Source organism: Protopterus annectens, chromosome 2.part1, assembly GCF_019279795.1.
Source record: "Protopterus annectens isolate FY-2018-M chromosome 2.part1, PAN1.0, whole genome shotgun sequence".
NCBI lineage: Eukaryota > Metazoa > Chordata > Ceratodontiformes > Protopteridae > Protopterus > Protopterus annectens.
The window spans coordinates 343,802,480-343,819,370 of NC_056729.1; the positions used below are offsets into that span (position 1 = coordinate 343,802,480).

At 41.6% G+C, this 16,891-nt stretch overlaps 1 protein-coding gene across 3 annotated transcripts in view; it reads left to right on the forward strand.

Annotated features, from left to right (window-relative positions):
* Window positions 1–16,891, forward strand: part of CCDC149 (coiled-coil domain containing 149) — a 1,547,151-nt gene that overhangs the window by 848,902 nt on the left and 681,358 nt on the right. For all 3 annotated transcript variants that reach the window (XM_044062178.1, XM_044062179.1, XM_044062180.1), the window contains exons 8-9: window positions 6,799–6,883; window positions 12,689–12,833. In XM_044062178.1, the coding sequence (XP_043918113.1) occupies window positions 6,799–6,883; window positions 12,689–12,833 (230 nt within the window). The remainder of the gene's footprint in view (window positions 1–6,798; window positions 6,884–12,688; window positions 12,834–16,891) is intronic.

The following is a 16,891-nucleotide window of genomic DNA, read 5'->3' on the forward strand; positions in this document are numbered from 1 at the left end:
TAACAGCCTGGCATATTCTGTTTTGAAACATAGCAGGTCTCAACTTCCTCAACAAGTTTTGAATGTGATTATGGAAGCCAGAAGACCTAGTACAAGGAAAGTGTACGCAGAAAAAATGGAAGAGATTTTTATTTTGGAGTGCAGCAAAGAATTTGGAGGTTTCTGAGCCTAATTTGAGTGTGGCTCTTCAATATCTTACTGAGTTATTGGACAAAGGTTTGTCTTTCTCTTCCATTAAGATTCATGCTGCAGCAATTTCAGCTCACTATGATTGTGACCCACCATTGTTTTCTCATCCTTTGTTCAAGCAATTTCTTAGAGGGGCAAAAAATATAAGACCCCCAATGAGAGCTCCTACTCCTGCTTGGGATCTCAATTTTGTGTTGGAGAAACTTACTCTACAACCTTTTGAGCTCATGCTACTGCTGAATTGAAATACTTGTCATGGAAGACTGCTTTTTTTGTTGGCCATTACTTCTGCAAGAAGGGTTTCTGAATTGCAGGCCCTTATGGCGGTTGAGCCTTTTGATTTTCCATAAGGATAGGGTATCATTACGCACTAATCCTTCCTTTATGCCTAAGGTGGTTTCTAGTGTGGCTTTAAACCAAACTATTCATTTGCCTACTTTCTATGCAGATCCCCAAAATAAGGGGGAAAAGATTTTGCACACTTTAGATGTACACAGGCAGTTGCGTTATTATTTAAGCAGGACTAAGGATTTTAGGCAGTCTCAGCAGTTGTTGGTTTCTTTTGCTTTGAGTTCTCAGGGCAAGCCTGTGTCAAAACAAACTATTTCTAAGTGGATTGGGTTTTGCATTGCATTTTGTTATTCCATCATGGCAAGGAGATTCCAGCTGGGATTAGGCCTCATTCCACTAGGGCTACTGCCACTTCAACAGCATTTCTAAGGGGTGGCAACTAAGGATATTTTGGAGGCAGCTACTTGGAGTTCAGTGCATACTTTCTCTAAGCATTACCACCTTCCTCTCTACTCTAAATCTAGGGCTGGTTTTGCCACGGCTATTTTGCAGGGCATGTTGACAGCTCCTACTTCTTTATGATTTGCCAGCCTCCCTTACCTCTGCTTTGGGATTCTACCCAAGTGTTAGGACTGCAGCAATGTGGAATGAAGAACATAGTACAGTTTTGTACCTACCATAAATGTAGATGTTCGAAGATCCACATTGCTGCAGTCCAATTTACCCTCCCTCCTTCCCCTCTGTGTTTAGGGGTGGTTGTGTGGGTGGGGTTATACTTTTGTAAATCTGTATATATTGTATATATATTTGGTGCAGGAGTGTTTGGTGTTTTTTGGTTTTGGCCTTATCTTTTTAGGGTCTTCTGACATCTGGGGCAAGAAAAGACTGAGGATATGACATCGGTCATGCGCATTTGTACCCTGATGTCCTGACGTCAGACTAATGCGCCGTGACTGACATCAGCCATATACTTTGGTATTCGGGCCGACTGGGACAGCGGACTACCCAAGTGTTAGGACTGCAGCAATGTGGATCTTCGAACATCTACATTTATGGTAGGTACAAAACTGTACTTTTTTCGGCTCCGATTTTGCTTACATTATGCCGTCGGATACTCTGACTACGCAAATTTCTAAAAAGCGCAAGGAAAAGGACCGACACTCGTGGTCCGGTTTGGCGAAACCGCGGTTAAGCCAATCATGAGTGTCTCGGTTTCGGCTGAAACCGAGTCCACGGTTCTTCCTTCGGCCGAAAGCTTGCCACTTACCGAGGCCTCATCCAGCCTGGCTGAATCTGCTACTGAAATCCCACCTGCTCTTGCAGGTTCACAGGATTTATCTGATACTATCCCTTTGGATATTTCTACCCCTGCACGTGGAGCTGCTAGGCCTCCTGCATCCATGTCGATTAAGGCCTTTGCCAGGGCTAAAGCAGCAAAAACTACCAAATCTGTGCCTGCTAAGACCCTCTCCCACAGGCCTAGCTCTAGTTCACAAATGCTTAGTCTAGCAGAGGATCTCATTTCTTTGATCCGGGGATCCCAACCACATCCAGACAGGGCCTCTCACCCACCTCCAGAGAAGAGGACTAGAGTAGAGCCCCCTGAGACAGTTTCTTCAGATGGCTCCTCTGATGAATCAGAGAATTCAAACCCTCCTGAGGGCCCCTTTTCTCCTTATGAGGACTCTGATGCAGAAGAGTCCATTCCTTCTGCCTCTCCGCCTGAGGAATTTTCCTTTGGGGAAACCTTGCATGCTATGAGGGAACAATTTCAATGGCAGGGCCAGGACTTTTCAGACTCTAGGAAAAGGTTAGAACCTTTTTGCATTTGCCACAGCATAGGCCTTTAGCCATTCCTCCAGTACTTACTGTTGTGGATGATGCTTTTAATGATGCTTGTACTGCTCCTGATTCTCTTCCTCCGGCCCCTGGTAAGCCCGATAGGTACTACAGGGTTCCGGACACACATTATCATTTGTATAAGGCCCCTTTTGCAGATCCCAAAACTATCTCCCAGGGACCCAAGGCTGTAGCAGCTACTTCTACCAAAAACCCCTTCCCCTCTGAAAGGGAATCTAGGGCCTTGGAGAGATGGGGTAAAAAAGTTTACACTTCTGCTACTCTTTCAGCTAGGGCCTTGAACTGTCAATTCCACATGATTCAGTATCAGGAATTTATGTTAGACCAATTAACTAAAAACTGTCCTCGGATGAACCATTAGACAAAAATCTGTACAGGAAATGGTACATAACATTCAGCAGGTCAGTAATCATTCCTTAAAATGCGGCTATGATGCACTGGAGGCTTCCTTTAGATCAGCCATGACTGGCACAGTGATCAGAAGACATGCATGGTTAAAAGAGCAGTCCTTACCAGACCATGTTAAATCAAAGCTCCTAGATGCTCCCATGGATAAGCTCAATTTGTTTGGCTCCCCTACGCAGCAGGTGCTGAAGAAGGTGGAAGAGAAAGCAAAATCTGTCCAGACAGTCAAGGATTTCTTGCAGGTCCAGCCTCCAAGGTTTAGCAGGAACTGGCCTTCCAAGAATTGGTCCTTTCCAGACACCTCCAGAGCTCCGAGAGGCAGGAATAGGCGCTCAAGAGGCAGAGGTCAATCCAGAGGTGCCTACAGGGGACGTCAGTGGCAGGCTAACAACCAGCGAGGTACAGCCACAGATCCAGCCACCACCACTTCCACACGTCAATCGCAGTGACTTGGCTCTGGCACCGCCTACCAGGGAACAACTAGAGGCACCCTTAGGAGGGAAGCTAGCCTTATTTTCAGTAAACTGGCATTACATCACAGGAGACAAATGGATTTTACAGACAATAGACCAAGGTTACAGGTTTCACTTCCATACTCTACCAAGGAAGAGAGGAATGCCAAACCTACCTCCAAATCAGAAGACAGAAGCTCTAGAACAAATAACTCACTTACTAAGGATGAGAGCTGTAGAAAGGGTACCATCTATGGAACAAGGGCAAGGATTTTACTCCAGACTCTTCCTGGTACCAAGAAAAGAAACCAATGGAGACCTATTCTCGACCTGTCCGCTTTAAACACATACCTCATTGTTCCAAAATTCAAAATGCTGACCCTACAGCAGCTTCTTCCCATGCTGGGCAAGGAGTCTTGGCTGGTAACTCTAGATCTCAAGGAGGCATACCTGCACGTCCCCATACGACCAAATTGCAGAAGATACCTCAGATTTCTTGCAGGATCAGAGCATTATCAATTCTCAGCATTGCCCTTTGGCTTATCTACTGTGCCCAGAGTATTCACAAAATGCCTGGCATCAGTAGTTGCTCATTGCAGGCTTCAGGGAATTCAAATTTACCCTTACCTGGACGACTTCCTGTTGCAAGCGGACAACAAAAACAAATTAACAAAAGATTTGGAAAGGGTCATTCATCTACTACAAGCCCTGGGATACACAGTCAATATAAAAAAGTCAAGGCTGATACCATCCCAAAGGATAACCTTCTTGGGTGCAGATCTGGACACATCAAAACAAATGGCATTCCTGACAGTAGAAAAACAGGAGCAACTCCCTTTCTACTTCATGGCATTAACAAAGCAGAACCAGCTAACAGCAAGAAAAGTCCTGCAAGCTGTCGGTTACATGGCATCCTGCATAATATTGATTCCACATGCCAGACTACATATGAGAAAGTTACAGTGGTACCTAAGGAATTTATGGTCTCAGCACAAGCACAGCCTAGAAACCCAAATTCCAATAATTCCATGCCTGAAACAAGAATTCCAATGGTGGGCTCAGGCCTGTCAATCAAACAAGGGACTGCCCTTCCACAGCACTCAACCAAGCCAGACCATCACAACAGACGCCTCAGACCTCGGTTGGGGGGCACACATGCTGGACAAGTGCATACAAGGCTTATGGACTCAAGACCAGCTGCACCTACACATAAATCAAAAGGAAATGCTGGCAGTAAAACTGGCAATTCAGGCATTCAGACCATTTCTTCGACCGGGTCAACTGCTGATAAGGACGGACAACACCACAGTTATGTGGTACATCAACAAACAGGGAGGCACACATTCATACCCTTTATGCCGGATGGCAATGGACCTCTGGAATGTGGCACTGAGCTTCAACATTCAGCTACAAGCAATTTTTGTGCCAGGAAAAGAAAATATACTAGCAGACATCCTAAGCAGAACTACCACGGATGCCCACGAATGGATGCTGCATCCGGACATCTTCAAAACCATTACAGGGAAATGGGGACTACCAGAAATAGACTTATTTGCATCCCCACACAATCACCAACTGAAAAGATTCTGCACAAGGACGTACCACCCACTTGCTTGGAAAGTGGACTCCCTATCTTTCAGTTGGAAAAACCTGGCAGCATATGCATTCCCACCTCTTCCTTTGATGCACAAGGTGCTATTGAAGATCAAAGAAGACCGTCCAAGGATCATCCTGATAGCTCCAGACTGGCCAAGGCAACATTGGTACCCATTACTGAGGAGTATGTCTCAGGAACAAATATGGCCTCTGCCCCTAGTACAGAACAACTTCAAAACCCTGCATCCAAACCTGAAAACTCTGCAGCTGGCTGCCTGGAACATTGCATAAGACCAAATAACCCAGATTTATCTCAAAGGGTTAAAGACATCATCTTGGAGGCTCGCAGACCCTCAACAAGAAAAAATTATTCAGCAAAATGGAAAAGATATCTCATTTGGAGTACTGCAAAAGGAGAGAATGTGTCACTGGTAAACATAGCTAACATCCTGGAATACTTGGCAGAGCTCTTCCACAACGGCCTGTCCTATTCTTCCATTAAGATTCATGCTTCAGCTATTTCAGCAGAATACAACTTGGATCCTCCAGTCTTCTCACATCCTCTGCTCAGGCAGTTTCTGAGAGGGATTAAAAATGTAAAGCCACCTAGGAAGCCACCATTGCCAGCATGGGACTTTGAACTTTGTGCTAGAAAAGTTGACACTCCCTCCTTTCGAGCCAGCAGCAACAGCAGAATTACAGTACTTATCATGGAAAACTGCTTTCCTGCTTGCAATCACTTCAGCAAGAAGGGTATCTGAGCTACAGGCATTAATGGCGGTACAGCCCTTCCTGATCTTCCATCAAGATAGTGTCCATGAGAACTAATCCTACTTTTATGCCAAAGGTGGTCTCCAGGGTATCTTTAAATCAAGCTATCCACCTACCTACATTCTTCCCCAACCCACAGAACAGGGGAGAAAGACTGTTGCATACCTTGGATGTACATAGACAATTACGTTACTACCTGGACAGGACCAAGAGCAATAGAAAAACTGACCAGCTACTAGTAGCATATGCAACAGGAATGGAAGGAAAAGCAATTTCAAAACAGACAATTTCTAAGTGGATAGGAAATTGCATTAGATTTTGTTACTCCTACCATGGGAAGAAAACTCCAGAAAACATCAGGCCTCACTCTACAAGGGCTACAGCCACTACCACAGCTTTTTTACGAGGAGTGGCTACCAAAGACATTTTAGAGGCTGCTACTTGGAGCTCCGTGCATACATTTGCCAAGCATTATAATTTACCTTTATACTCCAGATCCCAAGCAGGTTTTGCCACTGCTGTTTTGCAAGGGATCTTAACTACACCATAATCTTATTTCTCCTCCTCCCCCAGTTTGGCTATGGTATTCTACCCATTTGTAAGGACTGCAGATGCATCCTTGAAGGACATAGTACAGTTTTGTACCTACCATAAATGTAGATGTCCGATAGGCATGCATCTGCAGTCAGGATTACCCACCCTCCTTCCCCTCTGTGGTACTCCTAGGGTATTTGCCCATCTTGTAGCTAGCTGGGGGAATCTATTATGGTGTATTTGTTTGTATATATGTACATACATGCTTATTTTTTGTTTGCTCTCTACTATTTGGAACCATTTGCATTTATCCAAATTTAGCCTTCCTAGAGGGCACCTGGCATCTGGAGCAAGAAACACTGAGGAAAATGGCGTCGGCTGATGCCTTTATACCCGAAGAACTGCAGCTATGACGTCGGGTGAAGTGCGACACCAGCCAAGGCCAGACCCAGACTTTGGAATCCGGCCGACCGAAGGGCTGCCTGACGAGAGGACAACCCATTTGTAAGGACTGCAGATGCATGCCTATCGGACATCTACATTTATGGTAGGTACAAAACTGTACTTTCTTGTTCTACATTGCGCTTTTGCTTAGCCATGAAGTTACCTTTAGTGTAATGTTTTGATGTATACTGTTTGGATGTACTACTGTAACCTGTTTGAAGAAAGTTCATATGTTTTAAAAATTTGATTTATTTAGAGTGCTCTTGAGCGAAGAAAGAATTCTAAGACGAACAGTCGTTCAAGCAGTAGTGTCTTAACAGGGGTTCTTTCTGCAAAGCAAGGTATGTTGACCATAAACATAAATACTTTAATCCCCAGCATTTATTTTGTCTGCATGAACCCCATATAAAAATATGCACTTGATATAGTATATGCATTTATTTTAAATAACATCTCTGTGTTATGGCAACAGCTGTTGTGATATTCGGTATTTTAAGATTTATAGCACACCTTTGAACTATTTGGTTAATGAGTCTGAACAGAAAATACTTATAAGCCTGCAGTTTTCCCCTTATAGTTTCACAGTGTTTTGAGGTTTGCAGATGGAGACTGGTTTGCAATTATCAAAAACTGAAATACCATTTTCTTGAGATAAAAATCACAAGGATTAAATTTCCAGTATAATTCCTGGTCTTTACCATGATTTTGTTATAACTATATAGCAGCTCCCTCGCTGGCACTCTCGCTGTATATATATATATATATATATATATATAAGTATATAGATATATAAAATATGTATACACACACATAAAGCATATTCTGTTTACAGTGCACTCGGTAAAATAATCTGACAGTAATATAAGTAGTAAATACGAGAAGAAATACAGTTTATGGAGAAGGAGTACTCTAGCCTAAAATTCCGTATCCCACCATGAAAATTCCATGTTTTTCAATATTCAAACAGCCCACATTTGGGGTTTACTAATATTTTTCTCAGAAGAATGGAAAGTTAGGGTCCCTTCTTTTGTGGTATCACGCAGTTAATCATAGGTGAAATTTAAAACTAATTATTTTATAGTGGAACTTACTGGGAGTCCCTTATACTGAATTGTACATTAAAACAGTATGTGAATGTGTCACTACCAGGGCTGTTTTATATCATGACTGTAAAACAATTACCTCTGTATGCACTGTAAGACAGAGTGTAAGAAACAGGAATGCACATTAGCATTTTGCCGTGCTGTATAAAATCCTACCTGTGATTCAGCTTTGGAGGAACCATGTAGCCCTGGGATTAGCTGCACTTATAACACACTGTCAGGTACAGTAACACCAAAGAATGACAGTCCATCTATTTCTGTCCTGTAACATAGTTGTAATTTTCATGCTTAGGTTTGCAGGGAGGCAGAGGTCATGCTCCTTCATTGCCTGACTCTGTCTCTGTGCTGCACTGCAATCCAAGTTGCACCAGTTGCCTGTGCAATGATGATTCAGTGATATGAAGAATGCGTTGTAAAAACTTGTAAATGTAGTGTATGTAAGAACTGCTCTTTCATCTCATGTCTGCATGTAGCTTTACTGCAGGGTTAATGGATGAGTTAATTTACTCATGATGACAGCTTTAATGTAACTCGGAAGATAGGAAGATGTGATGATTCCTGTTGTTTTGGTTATCCTTGCTACATATTTGCAGTGTTTTTCAATTGGAATGATTTTTTACTTTTGGCATTGTCTCCAGTTCTATTAGTGGTACATTTTGTGTGCTGTGCAGTCTATGTTTAAGTTATATCTACTCTCTGATTTCTAACTGCTGTTTTGTAATCTTGCATTTGTTGCCTGGACGTCAGGTGAGAAGGGTCTCTGAATTAGCTCAAATATCTGGTTAACAAACAGCAAAGTTATCAGGACCAGATGGAACATTAAGCTGCAAACAGCTGTTTACCAATAATGAGAAATATAAATGAGCTCTTCACATAGGCAAGGCAGTACTCCATGGCAAGACTCCATAGCTGATAAAGACTAAATATAGTTTGGAGTCTCACTTGGGTTTTGTACCACTGAAGGTATGCCTCTTTTTACAATGCCTTCACCTCCCCCCCTTTACTACATTTTTGTTACTGACATGTTTGTGATAAAATGTCATTTAGTCAGGAAGTGATGTCAAGCTTTTATAAATTAGGTTCATAGTTTCATAGGTAGGTAGTAGACTATTTACCCAAAGGCATTTATATGCCTAGCTGGAATGTGTTGGCTTTTGCCGCCCCCTTAGATTAGTTCCCTGTGCCTCTGTCTAGCAGAGCCATTGAAGTGATCCCTGGGCTAAACTTTCTGTTTCCCATCCACTCGTCATGGTTTCTCGTGAAGAGAGTTAGCGTGGAGCTCTGCCTAATGTAGATTGGAATCTTGTTCCAGTGCATGAGAAGTCTCTGGGACAGGAATCTATCCCTCCACCACGTCCTATTTATTGTTGTGGTGAGGTTTAGATCCCTGGAGCGTGTAGCTCGAGGGGTTATGGTTTTCTTTAGGTGGAGCATGTCCATCAATTCTGGGTTGGACATGGCCTTGTATGTCATGCAGAGATCACCTCTGAGTAGGCGGTATGTAACCGAGTACAGCTGGAGTTTCTTCAGTCGAGCTGCATAGGGCATCTGCTTGAGGCCAGTGATCCTCTTGGTGAGGTACTTCTGTGGTCTTTCCAGTTGTTGCAGGTGTCTTGTAATGTACATCCCAAATGGGGCATTGTACTCTGTGATGGGTCTGATGAGTGATGGGTAGAGGGGCCCAATGACCTGTTTCGATCTGGATGCAAACCCTTTTGTGATTAGGTGGGCCACATAGAAGGATTTTCTAACCACTTTGGCAATGTGATTATCAAAGGAGAGGTTACTATCTACTTGGGTCCCGAGATCCCTTATTACATCCTCCGTATTTAGGAGGCTACCACCTATGTGGCAGTTTGTGGGTACTTTGTTTTTTCCAAAGAGGATGACTATGCACTTTGTCATTTAGCTTGAGGCCATGGTTTTGACACCATGTATCTGTCTCAGTGAGACCCTTTTGGAGGATGTCTGTGTCAGCTGGAGAGTCATTTATAGCCCCTAGTTTGCAGTAGTCTGCGAACTTGGTCATCCATAGTCCTCCTGTGCTTGCCTGTACCTCTGAGAAGTATATGCCGAACAGGAGGGGTCCTAGGACTGAACCCTGGGGTACGCCACTTGTAACCGGTTTAGAGTCAGACCTAGCTCCCGCAACTCTTACCATGTGGGTTCTGTCCATGAGCCATTTGGCAACCCATCTCGTGACGTAGGGGTTTATGTTCAGGCTGGTGAGCTTGTCTATAATACCTGAGTGGGGAATGGTATCAAAGGCCTTTGCGAGGTCTAGGTAGGCTGTGTAGACCACCTTTCCCTCATCTATAGCCTTGGTAATGGTCTCAAAGAAGTCCACCTGGTTTAGGAGGCATGATCTGCCCTTAACAAAACCGAGGTTCCCAGTGTCTCTGTTAATGAGTTCCATGATATTGCATTCTAGCTTTGCAGACCAAGCTAGTCAGGCTTATAGGGTGATAGTTCCTAGGGTCTGTTGTGGCTCCACCTTTGTGGAGCGGAATAACCGTTGCTGTGTGCCACTCTGTGGGCACGTAGCCTGTGGAGAGGCTGAGTTTAAACAGTGTGTTTAGGTGAGAGGTTAGTTCATCTTTGAGCTCGTGTCGGATGCAGCCTGGGACACTGTCTGGTCCCATTGATGCTGTGTTTTTGGCTTTGGAGAGGGCTGTTTTAACCTGAGTGTCTGTGATTTCAGGGGCACTACATTCTTCTGGTATAGTTATGGGCCCTTTCGGGGGTGAGAGGGGGGTGAAGTTTGCACTGAACCTGTCTGCCAGGATGTTGGCTATATCAGTTGGTTCAGTGTATTTTGTGCCATTCTACCCTAACTACGAGCAGATCTGAGAATTGCCACTTAGATTCTTGACATAGCTAAAGAATGCCTTGTGGTTATCTTTGGAGTCCTTGGCAATTTTTCTTTCGAAGCTAGCCTTGAATGATTTTATGAAGGAATGTAGTTTCTCGCTGATACTGATCAGGGATGTCTTCCCTTCTTGGGATTTTACTCTTTTCTGTACTAATTTCCTCCTCCTGTTGTATAGCTTGTTTATGGCAGGGGTCCACCAGACTGTTTCCTTTTCTTGGAGGAGTGAGTCTTGGTTTTGTTTGGGATAGCACGATCCATGCATTCTTGTAGGTGCCCATAGAGTGCATTAGTAAAGGATTTTGCAGCTTGGACAGAGTTATGCTTTAGCATGGGGGCTTTGAGACTTCCCACCTCGGTCTTAAGTAACGTGAAGTTTGCTTTTGAAAAGTTTTTCACGGTGGTTTCTTTGACAGGGGGTGGTGGTGGAATCTGGATATACAGTGATTAATTTATGGTCAGATCTAGCCAGCGAAGGGTTGACCTCCGGTGTGAAACACTGGTCGCCCATGTTGGTGATGACCAGGTCCAGTATGTTGTCACCTCTGGTGGGGGTGTTGACCAGTTGATCCAGGGTGTTTGAGTTTATAAAGTCTAGGAAATGTTGGGCAAGGGAGTTTGTACTTGAGTAGTTCTCCCAGTTAATATTTGGGTAATTGAAATCATCCAATATCAGGGTGTTTGGTAGGACCTTTATGTTTCCCAGTGTTACCAGGAGTGCGGAGTGGGGGTCCTGGGACATGGTGGGTGATCTGTAGTAAGCTATAATTTGAATAGCAGTTTTGCCCATTGTTAGTTGCACGTGGATGATCTCTGAAGCATCATGCTGTGCCACTAACCTGGAGGTGTGGGTATCCTTGATGAATATGGATACTCCCCCGCCTTTTGTATTTCTGTCTGGGTTTTGTGGCCGAAATGTATGGTATGAGTTGTAGCCTGGTAGTGCTGGGGTTCTCTCTGGAGCCTTAAATCAGGTTTCTGTTACTGCACATATATCTATTTTCTCCATACTGAGGAGTGCCTCAAGTGCGTGCATTTTGAGGTTTAGACTTCTGACATTGAGTAGCATTACCCTCAGTTTACAGCACTTTTCCCTTTTACTTTGACTCCAAATAAATAATAACAAACTGAAAGATCACATAGTTGGAACCCACTAAAGTGCAATTAAAAAGGCTTTCTTTATTCAAAACAACTCCGTAAAACACCTTCAATGGTTAAACTTCCAAGCAGGAAAAGGAAATATGTCAACCAAAGATACGATTACAGGGGACCATTTTTAAGATGTTTTCTTCAGTGACATTCCTACTCCATAAAGATGAAATACATTCTTTCATAGCCTTCTGTGAATCTTCTGTCATTAGGAAATGGGAGGGAGATTTTGCAATTACTGCTTAAGATTTTTCTGATGGGAGCCAGTGCACTAGTGTAGAAGGATAAAGCCCTCCCTATGGCCCAGGTGACGTGGGTTTAATTATCTGCTCAGGTGTTTAAGGAGTTGGCAGGGAGGTACTTTAATGTTGTGCTTCCCTGAGTGACGGCATTGTCTATGAAGAGAGGACTAGGTCTTGGACCATTCTAGGGTGGGAGTAGAGGAGAGACAAGATGGTATTGCTGGCAGTAGTGACCAGGACACCCTTGGCTTCCACGCTGGCCCCACCTTGAAAAAATGGCAGTAGTCCAGGGATGAAAAAGGATGGGCTGGTAGAGTTGGCAATGGATGGGAGCACTGGGATACAGATAGGAAAGTATGAAGCGGGGGTGGGGGGGGTAAACATAGGAAACTGTAACCCCCCCAAAAGATACTGGTAAAGTCCAGTATTTCAATTCAGTCTTTTCTCCTCATTTGTATCCTGCTGCATTGTTGTGTATTTGTGTTTGCCTCCTCTTAGTGGCATTCCTAAGTAATTCCTACATTGTTGATTTCCTTGTTAGAAGAGTTGAAGCCAATGATACTAAAGGGGGCATTTAAAGAAGTTGCTCGTGTCACATGGAGTGGTTGACTTCATTTGTAAATGCAATGGATAGCTTTTATGGTTGAGGTGGTGGAAGAAAGTTCTTTTTTGGTATCACTGAAAAAAATGAACACTTGCCAGAATGTCTGTGTGTTATAATGCATGCATTAATTTCATATTTTAACACATTCTGAAAGTTATGCTGTTTTAATCTCCTTTCAGTACAAGATTTGCTATCTGAGGATCAAGGCTGTAGCTTACCAGCTACCCCACAGTCTATTTCAGATTTGAAATCCCTAGCAACAGCTCTCTTAGAAACTATTCATGAAAAAAACATGGTGATACAGCATCAAAGACAGACTAACAAGTAGGTAATCATTTTTGTTTCTAGATTTTATTGCCATATTTCTATTTTATGATACACTATGATTAGAACCATGTAATCCTCACATAACAGTGAAAACAAGAAAAGTTCTTACGTGAATGTGTAGAGGTCCCAACCAAAAGGTTTCTTATACAAAACATTCCTTTCCAATGCATTGTAAATAATAATATAATAGCCTGCTCTGCAAGAAAAGGTGAGGTTGAAGAAGTGCCGGCTTGCTAACTAGGTAAGTAGTTGTGAGCCCAGAACACAGGAAACTTAGATATAACCTACTTGCCTTTCCTTCATTGAGCTGGTATTCATAATAGCCAACAGTTAATGTTGACTGGAGATCCTCTTTTCAGTGGGAACGGTCAGGTATGAAGTAAAAATCTCGTGAAAAATAGTTATCTCGAGGATAAAAGCTGAAATGAAGAAAGTACAAGGATAAAACCTTAAATGAAGAAAGTAAATGCAGAAACCTTTTCTTTTTCACATGGTTCTTTAATTATTAGAGGCAGATGAGCACATAGTTTTTATCTTTGAGATAACTATTTTCATGGGAGTTTTACTTCAGACCTGACTGGTTTGACTGAAAAAGAAGAATTACAATCAACATTAAACAATGGCTGTTACGGATGCCAGCTCAAGGAAGGAGCATCTCCTACTAGCTCCAACCCTTCCAGGGCATGCAGGTTCTATCTACATTTCCCATTTCCAAGGCACTGTGAAAAATATTAATCACCCCCTGAAAATGAAGGTGTTCAGCTCAAAAATAGAGCTATCTGAGGTGGAGCAGCTGATCTGCGATATGTAGCAATAAATAGCCTGTTTTTTTTTTTTTTTTTTTTTTTTTTTTTGTTTATTTGTAGTAGTTATTGCTTATTTTGGATATTTATAGCAATTGTATTGTATACTGCATACTTGGAAGACAGATACCCTTTCTTTTTCTTGGACGGGGATGTTTCTCTATTCCCCTATTTCCAAGAGTCCTGCCGAAGATTCAGCTGGACTCCCCAAAAATGTTAGTTACTTCGTTTTAGCCAAGACAGCACTGGTTTTTCCTCTTAATGTATCTGGCCAGGGGCAATCATCACAAGTTCCCTGACCGGTTGGACCTCCTCACATAGGACAAGGGGTCACTAATCCATCTTCACTTGTCTACTCTTCAACCAACTCTGTGAGTGATAGAGTTTTATCCCTTTTAGGGACCCAATAGAGATTTGATCCCTTTTAGGCACCGCATTTCTGATGACATGCTCAGAGTTTTACAGGAGGCAAGAAAGCCTATAACCAGAAAGTCTTGTATGTCCAAGTAGAAGAGATTTTCTGTGTGGTGCCATGCTCATAACCAGGATCCTTTTTCAGTGGGGGGTCCCCTGTGGTTCTTTTCTGTTTGTGCAAGTTGGATCCAGTTTAGCTTGGCCTATTCTTCTGTAAAGGCCCAAGTGTCAGCTGTCTCTGGCTGCCTGCCCTTGAATCCTCCTTTGGTTTCTTGCTTTGAGGTCAAACGGTTTCTTAAAAGTGCCCTGCATTTTAGGCCCCCAAGGAAGCCTATCCCTCCCCCTTCATGGAACCTTAATTTTGTTTAGAAAAATTGACCCAGGCTCCTTTTGAGCAGCTATTCTTGTATATCCATTGGTCATATTCTTAATGTTAGACTTGTTGCTTGGGCTAGGTGACACAACTGCCAGCCAATCTCTGCCATAAGTGGGCATGTGGTGTAGACATTCACCACCAAAGAATTGTTTTGCTGTGTTTATTCTACTTGACATTGATCAGTGTTGACTAGTATGAGAACTGATGGAGCTCTTACAAAAAAAAGATGCTTTTTCTGTAAGTGCAAGTTCTCCGGGTTTTTACAGGGCACAGGCAGCTCAGTTGTCCCCACTCTCCACTGTCTTTAGCCTACACTTGTAACATTTACAGAATGCTTACATTTTTAAAGAGGGTGGGAGAAGAGTGTTTTTGAGGATATAAAAATAAATGTAGTGAAATGTAAGGCAGTGTGTAGTGGCTCATCCATGACAGCTGTCTCCAGTAATCCTGCTAACTTATTCTGCATCCAGGAAGGGCATCTCCTTCCGTGGGCTTAGGGAAATTGTTTCTCATCTGTCATTAATGTCTGATATTCACCAGATGTTACTCCACAATGTTCATATGTCTTTTAGGATAATGACATTTTAGAGACTTTAGTGGTGAAGTCATTACCTTAAAGATGGCAAAGTGAGTATCTAAGCTGTAAGAACATCACATACTGTATCCCTTCTTCACTTCCAGTCCATATCACCACTTGCAATCATTAAGAGTACTGACATCAAACCAAACAAATCCTTTTAGAAAAATTTATTCTAATAAAACATGTCTTAGCGCCTCAGCCACCACAGCCTTCAATGAGCACATAAATACCGGTGAAAAACATTCCCTTTTATACACCACATAACCCCCCGGGTTGTCCTATTGTGGCAGCTACTAATTATTTTTTACAAAATGTTGGGGAAGTGATACATAGATATTTATTACCCTATGTAGAAAAACTTGATTCTTATATTAAGAATTATTTTGATTTTATAGATAAGATCTCAGGTGTATCCTGGACACATGACATGTTTTGGGTAAGCTTAGATGTTGTAAGCTTATACACAAATATTAAACATGTGGATGGTATGCAGGCATTACACCATTTTTTGGGCGATAGTCCAATTTCCCACTATATTCTTGATCTCACTAGTTTTTGTCTATCTAATAATTTCTTTAGTTTTAATGAAATTATTTATCATCAATTGAAAGGCACTGCCATGGGGGCACCTTTTGCTCCCATGTATGCTAATCTTTTTATGGCTAAGTTTGAAATAGATTATATTTATAGGAATAGTTTTGTACAAAATCATGTGCTGCGGTATTTTCGTTACATAGACGATTTGATTTTTTTATGTAAGGGGGGGGTGATGATTTAGTACTGAATTTTGTTTCTGATCTAAACTGTAACAGATATAATATTAAATTTGATGGTTTACAGGTTGGTGTAAAAGTTAATTTTTTAGATATTACTTTGATAGGTAAAGAAGATGGGCATATTTTTACTACGGTTCATCAAAAATTTACTGATGGTAACCAATATTTGTTTGGCACTAGTTGCCATCCCCCACACACAATTAAATCTTTACCGTATGGAGAAATGGTTAGATTGTCCAGATTATGCAATGATAGTTCAGATCTGGAAAAACAAGTTAATAGTTTAATATATACATTTTTACATAGGGGCTACACTATGCAGTCTATTCTTGAATCAATTAATAAGTTAATAATAGGTAAGGATAGATGTAATAAGTCAGCTAAAAAATTGTGGAATAATAATAAGATAAAACAAGATAATATCTATTTTGTTACTACTTATAATTTATTGAGTGAAAAAATCTGGGACCTAGTAAAATATTATTGGAAATTTTTATTACAGGATAAATTACTAAATAAATTGCTTCCTGTGTTTCCTTATATAGCTTACAAAAGAGGACAGAATTTGGGTGACAAATTGATTAGGGCATATTATATATGCCCTACTAATAAATTTATACTTTCACTGTCTAACTTTGGAACTATACCTTGTCATGCTTGTAATATATGTCCCCTCATTAGGTTATATTTAAAAAAACATAATGATAGATTATTTAAACCATATAGATGTTTTTCTTGTTATACTGAAGGTGTAGTTTATTGTCTTAAATGCCCCTGTGATCTTTTTTATGTTGGCAAAACTAAAAGAAAATTTAGAGTGAGATTGCAGGAGCATGTTCGTGACATTAAAAAGGGAGCGGTAGAAAGCCCGATTGCCTTACATTTTTTAGAACAACATGAGAGTAATGCTGAACTATTACAAGCAACTATTTTAGAACAAATCTTTGTGAAAAAAGGTGATGATAAATTATTAAAAATGATGTTATTATATAAAGAATCTATTTTTGTACTGAAGTATAATACATTGTCACCAATGGGTTTAAATATGGAAATTAATTGGAAGTGTCTACTTTAATATGTTTTTCTATATTGAGATTGTTCATATT